This window comes from Amblyraja radiata, chromosome 1 (genome assembly GCF_010909765.2).
Source record: "Amblyraja radiata isolate CabotCenter1 chromosome 1, sAmbRad1.1.pri, whole genome shotgun sequence".
NCBI lineage: Eukaryota > Metazoa > Chordata > Chondrichthyes > Rajiformes > Rajidae > Amblyraja > Amblyraja radiata.
In genome coordinates, this window is record NC_045956.1 from 62,405,273 (window position 1) to 62,423,882 (window position 18,610).

An 18,610-nucleotide genomic window follows, 5' to 3' on the forward strand; every position below is an offset into this window, starting at 1 on the left:
GTTCGATCCTGACCTTGGGTGCAGCCTGTGTGGAGTTTGCACGTTCTCCTTATGATTGCATGGATTTCCTCCAATTTCCTCCCACATCCCAAAAACTGGTTTGTAGGTTAATTGTAGGTCTTGGGCAAAGCTGTTCCCAAAGCAATCTGTGGTGCAACCTGACAGTGTGCTTTCCAAGGTGCTTCTGTGGATGTTTGTAAAAGTCATTGAAGATGTGCCAAATTTTGTCAGTCACAGCAGCAAGTGGAGGTGTTGGTGTGTTTTCTTGGTTGTCGCATCTATTAGGTATGTTACAAAACTTACCTTCAGCGGCGCTGCAGTTCTGCTACTGCCCGTGTGCGCGACTTTGGCGCCTTTGAGAGGGGGGCGGGTTTAAAATGCGATTTTTCTGCAGCCTATTCAAATCGTTCTCTGCCAGGCTGTTTAGTTGCTAAAGAAAAATCGCTTAGACTGCCGTTTTATTAAAATTAGCGCTGGATAATTTAATTGTTGGAGTAAAATTAAAATCATCTTCAAATGCCGTCAATGCCGACAACGGGACGGATCTCACGTAGGGGACAAGGCAAGTTATGCCGTTTATTTTTTCATATAAACTTGCTTCTTAGGATGCCTTTAATCAAAATTTCACGTTGCGAAAAGTAATTATGTAAATATACGAACCGGCAGTGTTTTTCCAGTCGATATGGGGTTTAAATTCACTCCAACTGCAACGTTCCAAACCAGCGCGTTCCACAAAATCCCACTTGCAAGATGATTTAAATGCCCATTAATTTACAGGAATTAAACACTAAATTCCTTCCATTTGGCCTATAAATTCATGACTGATATTTAAAAATCATGTTATATTGTGAATTCTTGTGTGAATGTTATTTGGACACTTAGACTTTTTAAAAATGTTAACCTTTTCTTAAGAAATGGATAGATGTTTAGATCTAGTAATTGAATTTTGTAATTAGCTACAATTGGGTAACTAACTAATTATAAGCTTTAATTTCAGGTCATCCAAGTAATATTGTTTCATATTTGTTTCAGAATGCTTCAATCTATAATAACTGAAATTTTCATTGAATTCTCTTAATTTTTAAGAAAGTTATGGGCTTTTGACTGTCCTCGATCACAGCTTTTGTGTTAAGTCAATGGAAAAGCAATACGGAACAAGATGCTAATTTCCGAGAATGAAAATGGCCATAACATTTTTAATACTGAAGATATGATAGTGAATTAGGTGTCAAATTAAACTTCATTTTATGCTTTATCTGATGGGATAAATTGCAGACTTGATTTTTAAAATCTCAAATTTTGTAACATAGCTACATCTATGTGGTTGGTCCACAACAAATCATGGTGATATTATCACCAAGGAACGTGAAGTTCTCAACCATTTCCACATCCGCACCATTGATGCTGATTGGGGCCTGTACTTCACCATGCTTCCTGAAGTTAATAACTTGCTCCTTCATCTTGCTGACATTGAGGGAGTGGTTATTGTCCTGTCACAATGTCACTAAGTTCTCCTTCCTATACTCCGTGCTGAATCATCCCAACCAGAATCTACCCTAAACTATCAACTCTTGTGTAAAGTTAATGGTATATTTTCTTCTTACAGTGGGGATGAGCATTTCAAAACAGGCAGAGAAACCTCAGGAGTCGACCTGTCAGCTGCAAGTCTCTGGTTCGAGAAACTGGGAAAACATCCCATACTTTTGCAAGAGGTAATTGTAACGATTGAATCAATCACTGCACCTGAAAAGAACAACTCATAGAGTCCTACAGGCCTTTATCCCAACCCATCCATAACGACCAAGATGCCCCAACTCAGCTCATCCCATTCGTCCATGTTTAGTCCATATTCCTCTAAACCTTTCCTATCCATGTTTCTATCCAAATGTCTTTTTAATGTTATTATTATAGCAGACTTCACTACATCCTCTGGTAACTCATTCCATATACCCTCCTCCCTCTGTGTGAAAACATTGCCCCTCAGGTTTCAATTAAACTTTTCCACTCTCCACAGCTTAAACTGATGTCTTCAAGTTCTTGATTCTTGTACCCTGCGCAAAAGTCTGTGCATTCACCCTATCTATTCCCTCATGATTTTATACCCCTTTATAAGATTATCCATCAGCGTTACACACTCCAAGGAATAAAATCCCAGCCTACTCAGCCTTTCCCTATAGCTCAGGCCATCAAGTCCTGGCAAAATCAATTTAAATCTTCTCTGCACTCTTTCCAGCTAATAGCATCTTCCTATTAGCAGGGTGATCAAATTTGAACACAATACTCCAAGTGCAGCCTCACCATTATCTTGCACAACTTTAATATGACATCCCAACTTATTTTCCCATCTCCAGTTTATTCCCCACCCCACCTCTACTTTCAGTCTGAAGAAGGGTTCTGACCCAAAACATCACCTTTTCTTTTTCTCCAGAGTTGCTGCATGACCCGCTGACTTACACCATCATTTCGTGTCTATCTTCTATAACCAATGTGTGTGTTGGAAGGAACTGCAGATGCTGGTTTAAACCGAAGATAGACACAAAAAAACGGATTAGCTCAGAGGGTCAGACAGCATCTCTAGAAAAACAAATAAGTGATGTTTCGGGTTGACACCCTTCTTCGGACTTGTTTGAAGAAGGGTCTCGACCCGAAATGTCACCTACTTCTTTTCTCCAGAGATGCTGCCTGACCCACTGAATTACTCCAGCATTTTGTGTCTATTTTCAATTCCCTGACTGACGAAGGCCAACGTGCCAAAAACCTTCTACACTACCCTATCTACCTGTGACATCATTTTCAGTGAACTATATACTTGAGCTCCTCGACTCTTCTGTTCTTTATGGATCCACATCAACTTTTGTATGAATTTTGTAAGGACATTTTCTTGAATTACGTTGCTATATAAATATATATTATTTTTAACGATGATACATTAATCATACTCATTGATTTTTAGGTCACGACCACAGTGGAGGAAATTCTAATTCCCTCCTTGACCAAGTCTCCTGCTGGTGTGGAAGCTCTTCGAGTCTATCTTGTTCTGCCAGAACTCATAGATATCCAGATGGAGGAGAACAACTCAGTGAAACTTGCAGGTCTTCTGAGTACAGCCATAGTGGCTCTGGAAGAAAGCCAACTGCAGATACTTGGTATGAGCACAAGGAATTCTCCCAACACAATGTGTGGCCCAGGAAATGTTGATGCGTGGTTATCCCGTATTTGGAGTATTGCATGCAGTTCTGGTCGCCCCATTACAGGAAAGATGTGGAGACTTTGGAGAGAGTGTAGAGGAGGTTTACCAGAATACTGCATGGATTAGGCGGTATTAGCTACAAGGAGAGGTTGGACGGATTGTTTGGCGTCAAAGGTTTACGGGGAGAAGGCAGGAGAATGAGGGAAAAACGATCAGCCATGATCGAATGGCGGAGCAGACAGTGGGCAGAATGGCCTTATTTATGGTCTTATGGTTTTCTCTGGAGCTTCGGAGGCTGAGGTGAGACTTTAGAGATACAGTGTGGAAACAGGCCCTTCAGCCACCGAGTCCACACCGACCAACAATCACCCCGTAGACTAGCACTATTGTACACACTAGGGACACTTTACAGACTTACAAACTTACAAACCTGTACGTCTTTGGAGTGTGGGAGGAAACCGGAGCACCGGGAGAAACCCATGAAGAAACCACTGGGAGAACGTACTGTGTAAGCTCCGCAGATACGATGTTTAAGCGGCTTTTAATAGGCACATGGATATGCAGGAAATGGAGAGATGTAGATCATGCGCAGGCAGATGAGGTTAGTTTATTTTAGCATCATGTTCGGCACAGACATTGCAGGTTGAAGGGCCTGTTGCTGTGCTGTCCCTTTCTATTTTCTATGCAAGAATAAAATGTGTGGATGCTGGAATTCTGACAATAAACAGAAACAGTGTAGCACTCTCCAGAGGGATTCAGAGAGAATTTTGTGTTTAATATACCCAAATCTGGCTTACATGTGAGGCCCAGTTGCCCTCTTCATTGCGGCACAGATAGGAACAGACACAAAGAACATCCCTTAGAGCAAGAGATGAATTTCTCCAACAAGTCGGGTTATTCATGGCCTCACCAGTACGCATTGAAAAACAACCTGAGAGAATCCAAAGTGTTTCAAAGAATCACAGCACCCACAGCATTTTTATATTTTCACGACACAATGGCTACATGTGCATATTACACCTATGGATCAATTGATCAATGTCTGCAGCCTTTCATCTTTGTTTTTCCCCAATGTTATCTGTTTAGTCTATTTATTGGTGTCAGAGGTTATGGGGAGAAGGCAGGAGAATGGGGTTAGGAGGGAGAGATAGATCAGCCATGATTGAATGGCGGAGTAGACGTGATGGGCCGAATGGCCTAATTCTATTCTTATCACTTATGTTCTTATGATCCTATTGCCACGTGTACAGAGATACAGTGAAAAGCTTGTTCTGCACGCTATCCAACCAAACCATACCTCATGTGTAGGAAGGAACTGCAGATGCTGGTTTAAATTGAAGGTAGACACAAAATGCTGGAGGAACTCAGCGGGTCAGGCAGCATCTCTGGAGAGAAGAAATGGGTGACGTTTCGGGTCAAGACCCTTCTTCAGACCATACCTTACATTAGTACAATAGATCCTCTTGTGGAACAGCACATAGAGTCGCCCCGTTCTGGCACGATCTCGTAACCCCAAGTCACTGAGATGTCCGATCTGCTGCTGTCTGTCTGTCTGTTATGTTTAACCTCCTGTGTCCTGTTACTGGATAAAACATTCTTCCATTTATCGAACAAATGGATGCCATAAAGGACACCTCTATTTCCCAATTAGTTATTGTCCTCAGCCTGGTTTAAAACTTCCAATGTTTATTTTACGTTTAGTTCACTATGTTGTGGAATCTAACCACCTGATGAATCTATTCATTGCCACTCCTAACATCCTGTTCACTATGTTGGCCTCTTTTCCCATCATGCTACCGCAGTATGTAACCTTTTCGGTTAAACATATTACAAACTATTCATCTTCAATTTTACCTTCTGAGGTGAACTCAGTGCGGCACGGTGGTGCAGCGGTAGAGTTGCTGCATTACAGCGCCAGAGACCCGGGTTCCATCCCGACTACATGCAAACTCTACCCCAACAGCACCCGAGGTCATGATCGAACCCAGATCTCCAGCTCTGTGAGGCAGCAACTCTACTAGCTACTGTGGAGCCCTTGATATGAACCTTACTGACCTGTTCTTTGTTTTTAACCAGAATCGTGGTGGAGTAGCCTCAATGAATTTTTTTTCAACAAACTGGTGAATTTGTACAGAAGTGCATCGCACTTCCTTCTTCAGGGGACCTCTAGCAAGCAAGAGACATTTCCTAAAGAACTTCACAGTTGTCTATCTATTTTGCAGAGGCTTTTTAGGGTAAGTTCAAGCACTGTGAGTGTTTTACTCTCATCTCTATCCATCTCGGGTCCAAAACTACTAATCACATTGAGAAACCAGATTGCACAGGACAAAATTAGCATCATCATGTAAGAGGTGACACAGTGACACAGCAGTAGAGCTGCTGCATCACAGCACCAGTGACACAGGTTCAATCCTGACCTCGGGTGCTGTCTTTTTGTGGAATTTGTACGTTTTTCCTGTGACCATGTGGGTTTCATCCGGGTGCTCCAGTTTCCTCCACATCCCAAAAATGTGTGGATTTGGAGGTTAATTGGCCTCTGTAAATTATCCCCTACTGTGCAGGGAGTGGATGAGAAAGTGGTTTAACATAGATCTAGTGTGAATGGGTGATCAATGACTGGCGTGGACTCAGTGGGCGGAAGGGCCTGGTTCCATGCTGCATCTTTGAACTAAACTAAAGTATAGATCCCTTCGATGAAGGGACTTAATGGATGTGAAAGGCCAAACACGGGCAAATGGAACTGGTGTAGATGAGGCGCTCTCTCTCCCTCTCCCTCTCCCTCCCCCTCTCCAGTTTCCTCTCACATCCCAAAGACGTGCAGGTTTGTAGGTTAATTGGCTTCTGTAAATTGTCCCTAGTGTGTAGGATAGAACTAGTGCACGGGGTGATCATTGATCGGTGCAGATTCAGTGAGCGGAAGGGCCTGTTTCCACACTGTATCTCTAAACTAGTTTAGACTAAACTAACTAAACTATTTTCATTGATAAATTCCATTGATTGTGAAGTTGTTTTGGTAAAGATTGTTGAAAGTTAAACCAGGAGACTCATGTCTTACCTTAAAATAGTTTGTTTATTTATTCATGGTGTGAGGACTTCGCTGGGAATGGTGATTTTTACTGTCCATGGCTGAGCCACTGAGTAAAGGAGGAATTAAATCAAACTAATCAGACTAGAGTCACATATATCAGGAGAACAGATTCCCCCCCCCCCCCCATCCCACGAGAGTATTAATATGCCAGAAGGATTTTTACAACAATCCACTAAGATTAGAGCATAGAACATAGAACACAGAGTGGGACTCTTCAGCCTATAATGTCTGGGCCGAACATGATGCCAAGTTACACTAATTACCTCTGCCTGCATGCGATCCATATCTCTCCTTTCCTTGCATATCTATGCGCCTATTTAAAAGCCTCTTAATCACCACTATCGTATCTGCCTCCATCACCACCCCTGGCAGTGTGTTCCAGGCACCCATCTCCCTCTGTGTAAAAAAACTTACCCCACATATCTCCTTTACATTCTGCCCCTCTCACCTTAAAGCTGTGCCCTCTAATCTTTGGCATTACCACCTTGGGGAAAAAAGTTCTGACTGTCTACTCTATCGATGCCTCTCATAACTATATATATTTCTAACAGGTCTCTTAATAGCCTTTGACGCTCTAGAGAAAGCAATCCAAGTTTGTTCAACCTGTCATTGTAGCAAATACCCTCTAATCCAGGCAACATTCTGGTATACCTCCTCCACACCCTCTTCAAAGCCTCCACATCCTTGCAAACAATGTTCCAAATTCAGCCTCAACGCAGTCCTTCCTATAAAGTAGCAACATGACTTCCTGATGCTTATACACAAAACCCCAACCAATGAAGGCAACCATGCCATATGCCTTCTTTACCACTCAATTAACCTCTGTTGCAACTTTCAGGGAGCTATCGCCTTGGACTCCCAAGTTCCCTCTGGACATCAATGCTGTAAAGGGACTTGCAAATCTTCACCCTTGCTCGGATTAAACTCCATCTGCCATTTCTCCGCCAATTTCTGCAGTTGATATTTATCCCGCTGTATATTTTGACAGCGTTCTTCATCATCTCTGAAACCGGGTCCGCGCCGACCAGCGATCTCCGCATATTAACACTATCCTATACGCACTAGGGACTATTTTTACATTTACCAAGCCAATTTACCTACATACCTGTACGTCTTTGGGGTGTGGGAGGAAACCGAAGATCTTGGAAAAAACCTAAGCAGAATGTACAAACTCCGTATTGATAGCACCCATAGTCGGGATCGAACCTGGGTCTCCGGCGCTGCAATCACTGTAAGGGAGCAATTCTACCGCTGCGCCACCATGCCGCCCAAGTTACTTTATTTATTTGAATTGGATTTCCTCATGTACCTAGGTGGGGTTTGAATTTATGTCTTTTGAATCAATGATGCAGAGCTCAGGACTCTAGTCGAATAGATTACTGGTACTTTTAATTCATTAAATGCCATTTAATAGTAAGATTAAATGAGAACTTACCAGTTTGAAGTTTAATCTTTATTTTATGAGGAGTTACGTTGAGGGACTACGTGAAGAAACCCCGTCCAGGCGCACGTGCGACAATCTTCAAAGCAGCGGTGTGAAATCACAGATGATATATACCGAAGGATAATAGTAAGCTACGTGATACCAACTTAATTTACCTTTGATCTTTATTAGGGTGGGAGTGGAGGGCACGTAGTCCCTCAACGTAGCTCCTCATAAAATAAAGATCAAACTTCAAACTGGTAAGTTCTCGTTTAATCTTACTATTTTACTTCGGAGTCACGTGAGTGACTACGTGAAGGTTTTAAAGCTTCTGTGATTTCAGGCCGTAGATTCAATTCCGGCGTATCACTGCATTTGATTGACTCTATGAGTGAAAGACAGCCAATAACATGCAACCATAACATTTATTTAATCAGTTAATGGTTTATTTATGATAAACATTATGTGTCCCATTTTAATCACTGGGAACATTTAATACTGAATCCAAAACAGTACCACCAAATACACCAGGGTCTGCAATCTCTTTGTGGTAATACTTGTAAAACATCCTTTCATTTGCCCATCCTGCGGCCGTGAGGATATGGTCTATTGGAACGTCCAAATCCTTGGCCGCCGATGTTGCCGCCGCCCTGGTGGAATGAGATTTAAATTTGTCAGTATCAATTCCTGCATCCAATAGCACCTGCTTCAGCCATCTGGAAACAGTTTGTGTTGACACTTTTTTGTGTGTTTTTTTATGGTTGATAAATAATGCAGATTCTACACCTCTAAGGTGCTTGGTGGTCTCAATGTAGTGTTTCAAATATGTCACTACACAAAGTCTTTGATCTGTAGGATATGCTGAAAAGACCAATTTACACCCCGTGTCTCATGGTCTGCTCTGCTTTATCAAGTCATAGACATAGAATGTAATTTCCTCTGTTGTCATTCCCTTTCTGTCCATACGTAATTTGTGTAATGTCTGTACTCTTTGGGCTGAAACTAATGCCATTAACATGACTACTTTCATGGTAATTTTGTCTAAAGACAAATTTGAGATGGGACTCCAATCCCTAAGTAACATGAGTACATCCCTCACATTACAGATTTCCGTATATCTCGGTCTGGGAGGTTTAGCATTAAAGATGCCCTTCATGTATCTACAAACCAAGGGGTGTGATCCTAGAACCTGTTGTTCAGATGCTCTCAATAAATATGCAGAGAGGGCACTCCTTGCAGTGTTGATTGTACTATAACTTAAATTTGCATCAAAATGTAATGTTGACAAGAATTCTACAACATCTGAAGTGTCTGCAGTGTGGTATGAAATGTTTTGTCTTACACAAAACTCCTCCCATTTCTTAATGTAAGAAATGTACTGCTTCTGGGTACTATCCCTCTAGGATCCTGCAATTACATCCATAGTGCGATCTGATAGTCTTCTTCCGACATATGGCCTTTTTAGAATCTGCAAATCAACAAATTAATACGATCATGTAAAGGATGGAAATCACCAGTTACAGGGTGCACGAGTACGTTTTCTTGTCTTGAGATATGCATTATAGGTTCTGTCACCATTTTTAACACTAGTGGATACCATGGTTGTGTGGGCCAATCTGGAACCACCAACAATCCTGAAGCATTATCTTGTTTGATCTTTTGTAGACATCTACTGATAAGACAAAAGGGAGGAAATGCATATAAAAACATTCCACCCCAATTTAACGAGAATGCATCTACCCCTGTTACACCTGGGTCTGGTTCCCATGAAACATATTGAGGTAACTGGTGGTTCAATCTGGATGCAAACAAGTCAATTTCTGGTTTTCCAAATTTTTGAACAATATTATGGAAAATGTCACGATTTAACATCCATTCTGTATTGTCATTAAATTTTCGTGACCTAGTGTCTGCTATTATATTGAATTTACCTGGGAGGTAAATTGCAGAAAGCCAAATGTCTCTCGTAATGCACCAGTGCCAAATCATGTTTGCCAATCTGTCACATGCTTCTGACTTGATTCCACCCATATGATTGACATATGCCACTGCCGTAGTGTTGTCAATCTGAACCTGTACATGCAAATGTTGTACCTTGCCGCAAAGGGCTTTAAGCCCATGAAATGTACTTAATAATTCAAGATAGTTAATGCCATGTGCCTCGAGCAAAGGTTCTACCTCCGCAGCTCGAGATGGTATCAGCAGCTCCCCAACCTAGTGCACTTGCATCGGTTTGTAGAATGATAGCTGGTGATTCAACCAGATATTTTCTGTAAGAATAATGAACATTCTTTATCCACCATTGTATATCATCAATTGCTGTTTTTGGTAGTTGCATGGGTCTATCAAAATGCCCGGAATGTCTTTTCAATGCTTGGATCTTTGTTCACTGCAGTTGTTGGTAATGCAGTGGGCCAAACTGAACAGCTGGAAAAGAAGCAATTAGTTTGCCAAGTAGGCTTGCCACTTGCCTGATTGATGGTTGTTGATCTGAAATTAGTTTGTTACAACCTTCAATTAGCTGCAGCTTTTTGTCCTTGGGTAAGGTCACTATCATGTGCTCTGAATTAATAGTGAACACCAAGTAATCAATTATTTTATTGGATGTCAGTCTAGATTTATTTGGATGGATAAGAAAGCCCAAATTTTGAAATGTTAGTTTGACTTCTAAAACTGATGCTGTTGTTGTGGCTTCAGTGTCTCCCACAATTAAAATGTCATCCAAATAAACCATTATCAAATGGCCCTGGGCTCTTAACAATGCTAAAATTGGTTTTAACAGTTTTGTAAACAATCTAGGGGCTGAGGTTAAGGCATTAGGCAATGCTTTGAATTGCCACAATTGATTCATCCAGATAAATTTCAAATATCTACGATCGTTAACATGCACGGCCACAGAGTAATATGCATCTTGGAGATCTATGCTTGCCATATAGCATTCTGTTGAAATTAAATGCAAAGCATTAGTAAATGTCTCAATTTTGAAATGTTTATACTGTACAAAATGGTTGAGACTTGTTAAATCTAAAATGATTCTACAGCCACCATCCTTTTTTGGTCTAGAAAAAATACTAGATATGAATTGGTGGTTTTGATAAATTGTTTTCTCAATCACCCCTTTTTTACTCAATATGTCAAGTCCTACTTGAATGATTCTATTCTCTTCTTTAGAGAACGAATGTATTAGTCTTGGGATATGTTGAGTAAGGGGATTTTCATGTTGGTAGAATTCAATTCTAAACCCCATTATACTGCACAGTATACAAGCGTCAGATGTTATTTTACGCCATTCTTTTAGGAAGAAATGTAATGTAACCTTCCCCCAATTTGGGAATAGGAAACATCTGATATGTTTCTATCAGAACCAGAACCACCTACCTCTGGTTCTGCTGGTGTCACTTTTTGTACCTTGCCCCTTGTGGGAATACCATGTCCTCCACTGGGGCCGTGCGCCAATAGCGTGTATACGGGTACGAGCGACTTGTTCCTTCACCAGCTCCAGCCACCCTTCGGTATGGATATTGCCTTCGAACTGTTCTGCCAAACATTGGTGGTTTTATCATACCCATCGTTTTTGCTTCTTTGTTTAAAACTTTCAGCATTTTGGCAAGATCTTCTCCAAAGAGTAAGTTCGGCAATTGTATATTAGATAGTTTACAGAGCCCTGCAAACTTAGGATGTATGTTAGGTCTTATCGTAGTTTTACGAATACAGTTTATTTCAAAGTGTGCATTACACATCATCCCCATAATATCCTGTTGTGACCTTGTCACATTTCCTTCTTCCAGGTCTCTGGCAAACGCCATAATGCTTGACCCCATTAATCTTAGTACGCGCTGTAACCTAATTTCTTGTGCGCGTACTGCGGTGCCCATATAACTCCATACTTCACTGTTTAGTGCTGGGACTGCTAGCAGAGCGCAATTCTGCGGGATTTCGTATTTGTTCACAATCTCATCCATCATTGGTTCTTCCAAATGATGGGAAAGCAGGTAATTTATACTTTCTGCTATATCCTCTGGCAGAGGTTGTCCCTTGTGTCTGGGACTATAGAATTTTTGGGCCAGCCCTGGTACTTTGCGTTTTTGTATTGGACTCTGGTCTTCATATGATTCATTGTCAGAATCTTCTGGATATTCTTCCTCATAATGGGGTTCACCTGGCATTTCTTCTTCAGGTATTTCATGCGCTGGCTCTCTGATAGGCCTACGCTTAGTCAACCCTTTTTTGGGTATCTCAGGCTCTTCCATAGAACCATATTCTGGCAGCCCTCTTTTGGATGCTGCTTCATACGCTGGCTCTCCTGTAGACCAACGTCTGTATTGTCTTTCAGACATTTCTGTTGCTGGCTCTGTGCTAGGCCAACATACTATTCATCATCATCAGGCATTTCGGTCGCTGGCTCACTTCTAGGCCAACATTTCCCAGGACCTCTCCTGGGTGTTCCATACGCTGGCTCTCCTATAGGCCCGCGTTTTTTATACTCCTTCTGAAGTTTGCCTTTATATATCATTTTCCCCATGAGGAATTCCAATTGTGAAACTCGGTCTGACATAACCTCTGGTTCCGACTCGTCCGAGTCTATTGGCCTGTTTGTTTTCTTTTTGGCCTTACTCCCTGTGGGCGTTTCAACGGGGCTTTTTTCTCCCGTTTTAGAAGTTGCTGGTTTTTCTACCGCCGACTTTTTAGTTGGGCGCCCGCTACTCTCAGACATTTTGTCTTCTTGAGTGCTTACTGCGGTGCGCTTTCCCTTATTTCTCCCACTTTTCCCCATAATAAGACTTGCCTGTGTTCTCTGCAAGCAGTCTCCACGGAGGAAAAGCAGCCTGAAAGTGAAAGTAAAAGTACTTGCCTTCAGGTTTTCTTTCACTCATCGCTTGGAGGGCTCTGCACCTCCTACCGCAGTCGCAGCGCAATGCGTCTGACGATATGACGGGCCTTCTTTACGTAGTCAATCACGTGACTCTGAAGTAAAATACAATGGTTATATAACCATTACTGAATAGTCATTGAGTTATGCAGCATTGAAGCAGGCCCTTCGGCCCAACATACCCATGCCAACCAAGATGCAACACCTACACTCGTCCCACCTGCCCACATTTGGCTCTATCCCTCTAAACCTTTCCTATCCATATCCAAATGTCTTTTAAATGTTTTTATAGTACCTGCCTCAACTACGTCCTCTGGCAGCACGTTCCATATACCCACCGCCCTCTGAGTGAAACGATACTTCTCAGTTTTTTATTAACTCTTTCCCCTCTCACCTTAAAACAATGTCTCCTTATTCTTGATATCCCTATTCTGGTTCAAAGACCTGCATTTACCCTATCTATTCCCCTCATGATTTTGTACACCTCTATAAGATCACCCCTCATCCTCCTGTGCTCCAAGTAATAAAGTCCTAGCCTGCCCAACCTCTCCCTTTAGCTCAGGCCCTCAAGTCCTGGCAACATCCTCATAAATCCTCTCTGCACCCTTTCCAGCTTGACAACATCTTTCATACAGCAGGATTGCCAAAACTCAAAAGGAACTCAAAATGCACCTCTTGATGTCAACATTAGCATGGGATTCACCAAGGGCCTACTGAAGATAATCTAATTGCACACTTTACAAAAGTTATTTAAAATGTTAATAAAGTACTTTAGTAAGAGTTTTTATTTCTCTGTTCACAGATCAATTCCACCAGAAAGCCTAAATACCAGGAGAACAAATTCTACATCTGTGCACAAGAAGTTTTTGGTGACACACATGTCTACTGTGTGAGTTCAGAAAACTGATGCCCAATATTTATTCCTATATATCGGCGTTTCTAGGAGTGGATTCCTGTATATTGGCAAGACCAAGCACAGATTGGGCGATAGTTTCACTGAACACCTACGCTCAGTCCGCCTTGGCCTTTGTGATCTCCCGGTTGCCAAACACTTTAACTCCCCCTCCCATTCCCACACTGACCTTTCTGTTCTGGAGCTCCTCCATTGTCAGAACGAGGCTAAACGCAAATTGGAGGAACAGCACTTCATGTTTCGCTTGGGAAGCTTATAACCCAGCGGTATGAGTCTGATTTCTCTAATATCAGGTAACCCTTGCATTCCCTCGCTCTTCCCTCCCTCCCCCCCCCCCTTCCCACCCTAGTCTTCCTACTAGTTTCACCGTCAGCCTGCTTAATTTCAACATTCATATCCCCTCATTATCACCTTTTTCACAGCCAACAATGGACCATTGTGGGCTCCACCTTTCCTTGATCATCAGTGCTGGCTTTGATTTGTTCGTTTAATACTTTTCATTCATTTGTTCTTTGTACCTTTTCATATCTCTAGTTTCCCTCTCCCCAGGGTCTCAGCCTGAAGAAGGGTCTCAATCTGAAATGTCACCAATTCCTTTTCTCCAGAGATGCTGCCTGACCTGTTGGGTTACTCAAGCAATTTTATTTCTGTGTTTGGTGTAAACCAGCATCTGCAGTTCCTTCCTACACACTTTATTTCAGATCTCTTCAATACAGCACTTTGAACGAGTTAAAAACATTGTTAAAGCGAAAAGAACATACAAATTTACTTGAGCAATAAACAAAAAGCTGGAGGAACTCAGTGGGGCAGACCGCGTCTATGGAGGGAGACATAAGGAACTGCAGATGCTGGAATCTTGAGTAAAAAAGACAAAGTGCTGGAGGAGCTCAGCATGTCACCACCCCTTCCCCTCCCTATCTCTACCAGTTATGTCCTCTCAACTCCAATAATCAAGAAAGGTCCTGGCCAAAACATCATCTATGTAATAAAAATAAACTATAAATGCTGGTTTATACCAAAGATTGGCACAAAGTGCTGGAGTAACTCAGTGAGTCAGGCAGCATCTCTGGAGAAAATGGATATGTGACATTTCGGGTTGGGATCCTTCCTCAGACTGATTGAGGGGAAGGGGACTGGAAGCAAGTAAAGACCAGGACAAATCAACCCCAGCAACAGATGACCTCAGGCAGGGAGGTTCCCTGATAGGCTGATTGTTGGCTAGAGACGGTGTGATCGCAAAAGGGATACATCGTTGTGAAGTGTGGAACTGGTTAACTGAGTATGTGGGGGAAGGTGGGGGGGAGAGGGGCGGGGGGAGAGGGGCGGGGGGAGAGGGGCGGGGGGAGAGGGGCGGGGGGGGGGTGCGGTGGAGTGTTTGTAGAAATTTCCTACAATTTTGAGAATTCAACATTCATACCATTAGGTTGTAAGCTACCCAAGCTAAACGGGTGGAGCTGTTCCCCCAATTTAAGTGTGAACTGTCTTGGGCAATGGAGGTGGCCCTGGACAGAAAGGTCAGTGTGGGAATGGGTAGGGGAGTTAAAATATTTGGCAACTGGGAGAAACATCGCCTGTCTATTTCCCTCCACAGATGCTGCCTTCTTTCTTTTGCTCTATATTCCAGCATCTGCAGTCTGTTATGTTCTTTACATTTATTACATTTATTATTGGTTCATTTATGCAGAAGCATCTTGGCAGGACTCCCTTGCCTGTACAGTATTTTGTTTCATTTGCTCATAGTCCTTTGCACTGTCACCAAGCTAAGACAGAGAGAAGAGCTCATAGTATAAACCAATGTTTCTTAAACGATTTCAGTCTCATTCACCCTTGAGTCTTTATCACAAAATTTCATTCACCCTCAACTAAATTTTCTTTTATTTTTATAATTTTCGTCTCATTCTCCCTTGTGTATAATATCTGAATAAATTAAATCATTCACCCTCATTCACCCCTCTAGTTCACCCCAAAATAATTTAATTCATCCTTGGGTGAACCATTCACCAGTTTAAGAAGCACTGGTATAAATGATGACAGTCAAATACAGAATGTTACAAATACTAATGGAAAAAGTACAAATCTCAATTGTTAATTTCCTTTTATTTTCACAGAAAGCATTGCTAGAACTAATTCCCTACCCTTGTATTTTTAATATGGAAACCAAAATTAAGATTTTCACGATAATCTGTCAGCTGAGTATTTATGTAAGTCTTATTCTATCGATCTGGTTTACATTACAATTAAAGGTTTTTCATTAGATTGTCCAGAAAAAAAAAATCTAATGTTGTTTTATTTCTTGCAGAATAAGAATATCACTGATTACGGTATAATATTGGGCAATATTAACAGCACTAATGCATCTGCTTTGATTATCAATGTATCTGCTGGTTTAGAAATGGATGCATGTACTGAAAACATTGTTGCTTCTGCTGGAGATACTGTTACATCCACTGGGATCATTGAGGCTTCTGCTGGAGATACTGATACATCTACCGGGATCATTGAGGCTTCTGCTGGAGATACTGATTCATCTACTGGTATCATTGAGGCTTCTGCTGGGGATACTGATACATATACTGGGATCATTGAGGCTTCTGCTGGAGATACTGATACATCTACTGGGATTGTTGAGGCTTCTGCTGGGGATACTAATACATCTACTGGGATCATTGAAGCATCAGCTGAAGATACCGATACATCTACTGGGATCATTGAGGCTTCTGCTGGAGATACTGATACATCTACTGGGATCATTGAGGCTTCTGCTGGAGATACTGATACATCTACTGGGATCATTGAGGCTTCTGCTGGGGATACTGATACATCTACCGGGATCGTTGAGGCTTCTGCTGGGGATACTAATACATCTACTGGGATCATTGAGGCTTCTGCTGGAGATACTGATACATTTACTGGGATCATTGAGGCTTCTGCTGGAGATACTGATACATCTACTGAGATCAGTGAGGCTTCTGCTGGAGATACTGATACATCTACTGGGATTGTTGAAGCATCAGCTGAAGATACCGATACATCTACTGGAATCATAGAAGTCTCAAATGAGAACACAGAAATACGTACAAGGGACATTGAAGCCTCAACTGGGAACCCTAATGCATCTGCTGGGATCATTGACCTCTCAGCTGGAAACACTGATGCATCTAATAGTATTCTTGATGCTTCCAGTGCAAACATTGAAGTCTCTATGCAGAACAGTACATTCACAGATATCGATCATAGTTTGGAGTTTGATATTTCTACCAGTGTAACTGACGAACCTATCGGGATTGTTGATGCCCCACAGAGGAACACTGATGGCCCTACTCAGATCAATGATGTCTTGACTGCAAGCACTGAGACATCCACTGGGAACATTGAGATATCTACTGGGATGATTGAAATCTCAACTGGAGATAATGGGAGCACTGAAACATTGACTGGAAACACTGAGACATGTGCCAGGATGAATGATGTACCAAATGGGAACTCCGAAACATCTACTGAGATAGCTACTGGGATAATTGAAATCTCAACTGGGATCAGTGATTCACTTACTGAGATCATTGAAGCCTCAGCTGGAGATAATGGGAGCACTGAAACATTGACTGGGAACACTGAGACATGTGCTGCGAACATTGAAACATCCACTGGGAACGCTGAGGCATCTACTGGGATAATTGAAATCTCAGCTGGAGATAATGGGAGCACTGAAACATCGACTGGGAACACTGAGACATGTGCTGCGAACATTGAAACATCCACTGGGATGATTGAGATTTCTACACGGAACCCAGAACCATTGACCGAAATCATTGCTACATCTGCCAGGACTATTGAGACGTCTACTGGTAACACTAATGACTCGAATGGGATCGTTCCTGCCCCTGCACTAAGCCTTGAGTTATCTAGTTCAGAACACTCCTCTGATGTCAATTTTGAATTTGATTCAACTGCTGAAGAGGATGATTGGGATGATGACGCTTACTATTTTGACGATGAAGACATTGACATTGATTTCTATCACCTTGCTGCAATAAATATGCTTTTAAATATTGGCAGCTCTTTTCTACTTATCAACAGAACAGAGATCCTTCAAAACACATTGACACAACTACGATCCTATCAGACAACTGCATTGCGTGGCTATTTTAAGGTAAAATATGCATTTTTTTCATAAAAATCACATTTTAATTTTTGTTTTCTGGGAGCTTGGTGTGTGAAAATCGATCTCTCTCCTGCTTACATAACAACTGACTTTACTTAAAAATAAGTTTAAGTTTCCCTATGGTACTAATAAAATAAAAGGAGGTTTACAAGAATGTTCCTAGGAATAATTTGGTTAACATATGATAAGCGTTTGACGGCACTGGCTCATATCTGCTGGAGTTTAAGAAGTATGAGGGGGGACCTCATTGAAACTTATCTAATTGTGAAAGGCCTGGATAGAGTGGATGTGGAGAGAATGTTTCCACTAGTGGGAGAGTCTAGGACCAGAGGGCACAGCCTCAGAATAAAAGAACGTACCTTTAGAAAGGAGATGAGGAATTTCTTTAGTCAGAGGGTGGTGAATCTGTGGAACTCATTTCCAAACAATTGTGGAGGCCAATCAATGGATATGTTTAAGGCAAAGATTGACAGATTCTTGATTAGTAAGGGTGTCACAGGTTATGGGGAGAAGGCAGGAGAATGGGGTTGAGAAAGAAAGATAGATCAGCCATGATTGAATGGCAGAGTAGACATGATGGGCCAAATGGCCCAATTCTGCTCCTAGAACATATGAAAGGGAATCACCTCCTTGGGGAAGAAATTAATCTGTATCTGTAATTCATATTGCTTGAGGATCTTCCTGTATTTCATGTGGGTCTAGTGTAGATGGGACATGTTGGTCGATGTGGTCAAGTTCGGCTGAAGGGCCTGTTTCGATGATGTATGGCTATGTAAAGACATGTTGCTATTGGCTTATTATTGTTGTGTGTACCAAAGTGAAAAGCTTTTATTTGCGTGCTACCCATTCAAATCAGATATACCATACATGAGGACAAGTACAGCAGGTACTACAAATAGAAAAATACCAGAATGCAAAATATAGTTTTACCGCGTCATAGTATTACAGTTTAGACTTTATCGAT

At 41.8% G+C, this 18,610-nt stretch overlaps 1 protein-coding gene and 1 long non-coding RNA gene across 2 annotated transcripts in view; both read left to right on the forward strand.

The window, feature by feature from the left end:
- Nucleotides 1-18,610, forward strand: part of LOC116979108 (probable E3 ubiquitin-protein ligase HERC3) — a 91,704-nt gene that overhangs the window by 45,852 nt on the left and 27,242 nt on the right. Inside the window, exons 11-13 of the mRNA XM_033030622.1 lie at nt 1,607-1,712; nt 13,374-13,460; nt 15,784-17,634. Coding sequence (XP_032886513.1) covers nt 1,607-1,712; nt 13,374-13,460; nt 15,784-17,634 — 2,044 coding nt within the window. The remainder of the gene's footprint in view (nt 1-1,606; nt 1,713-13,373; nt 13,461-15,783; nt 17,635-18,610) is intronic.
- Nucleotides 13,378-16,059, forward strand: LOC116974417. Its single transcript, XR_004412358.1, has 3 exons — nt 13,378-13,460; nt 15,593-15,685; nt 15,784-16,059. It is a non-coding gene; the product is annotated as an uncharacterized LOC116974417 (long non-coding RNA).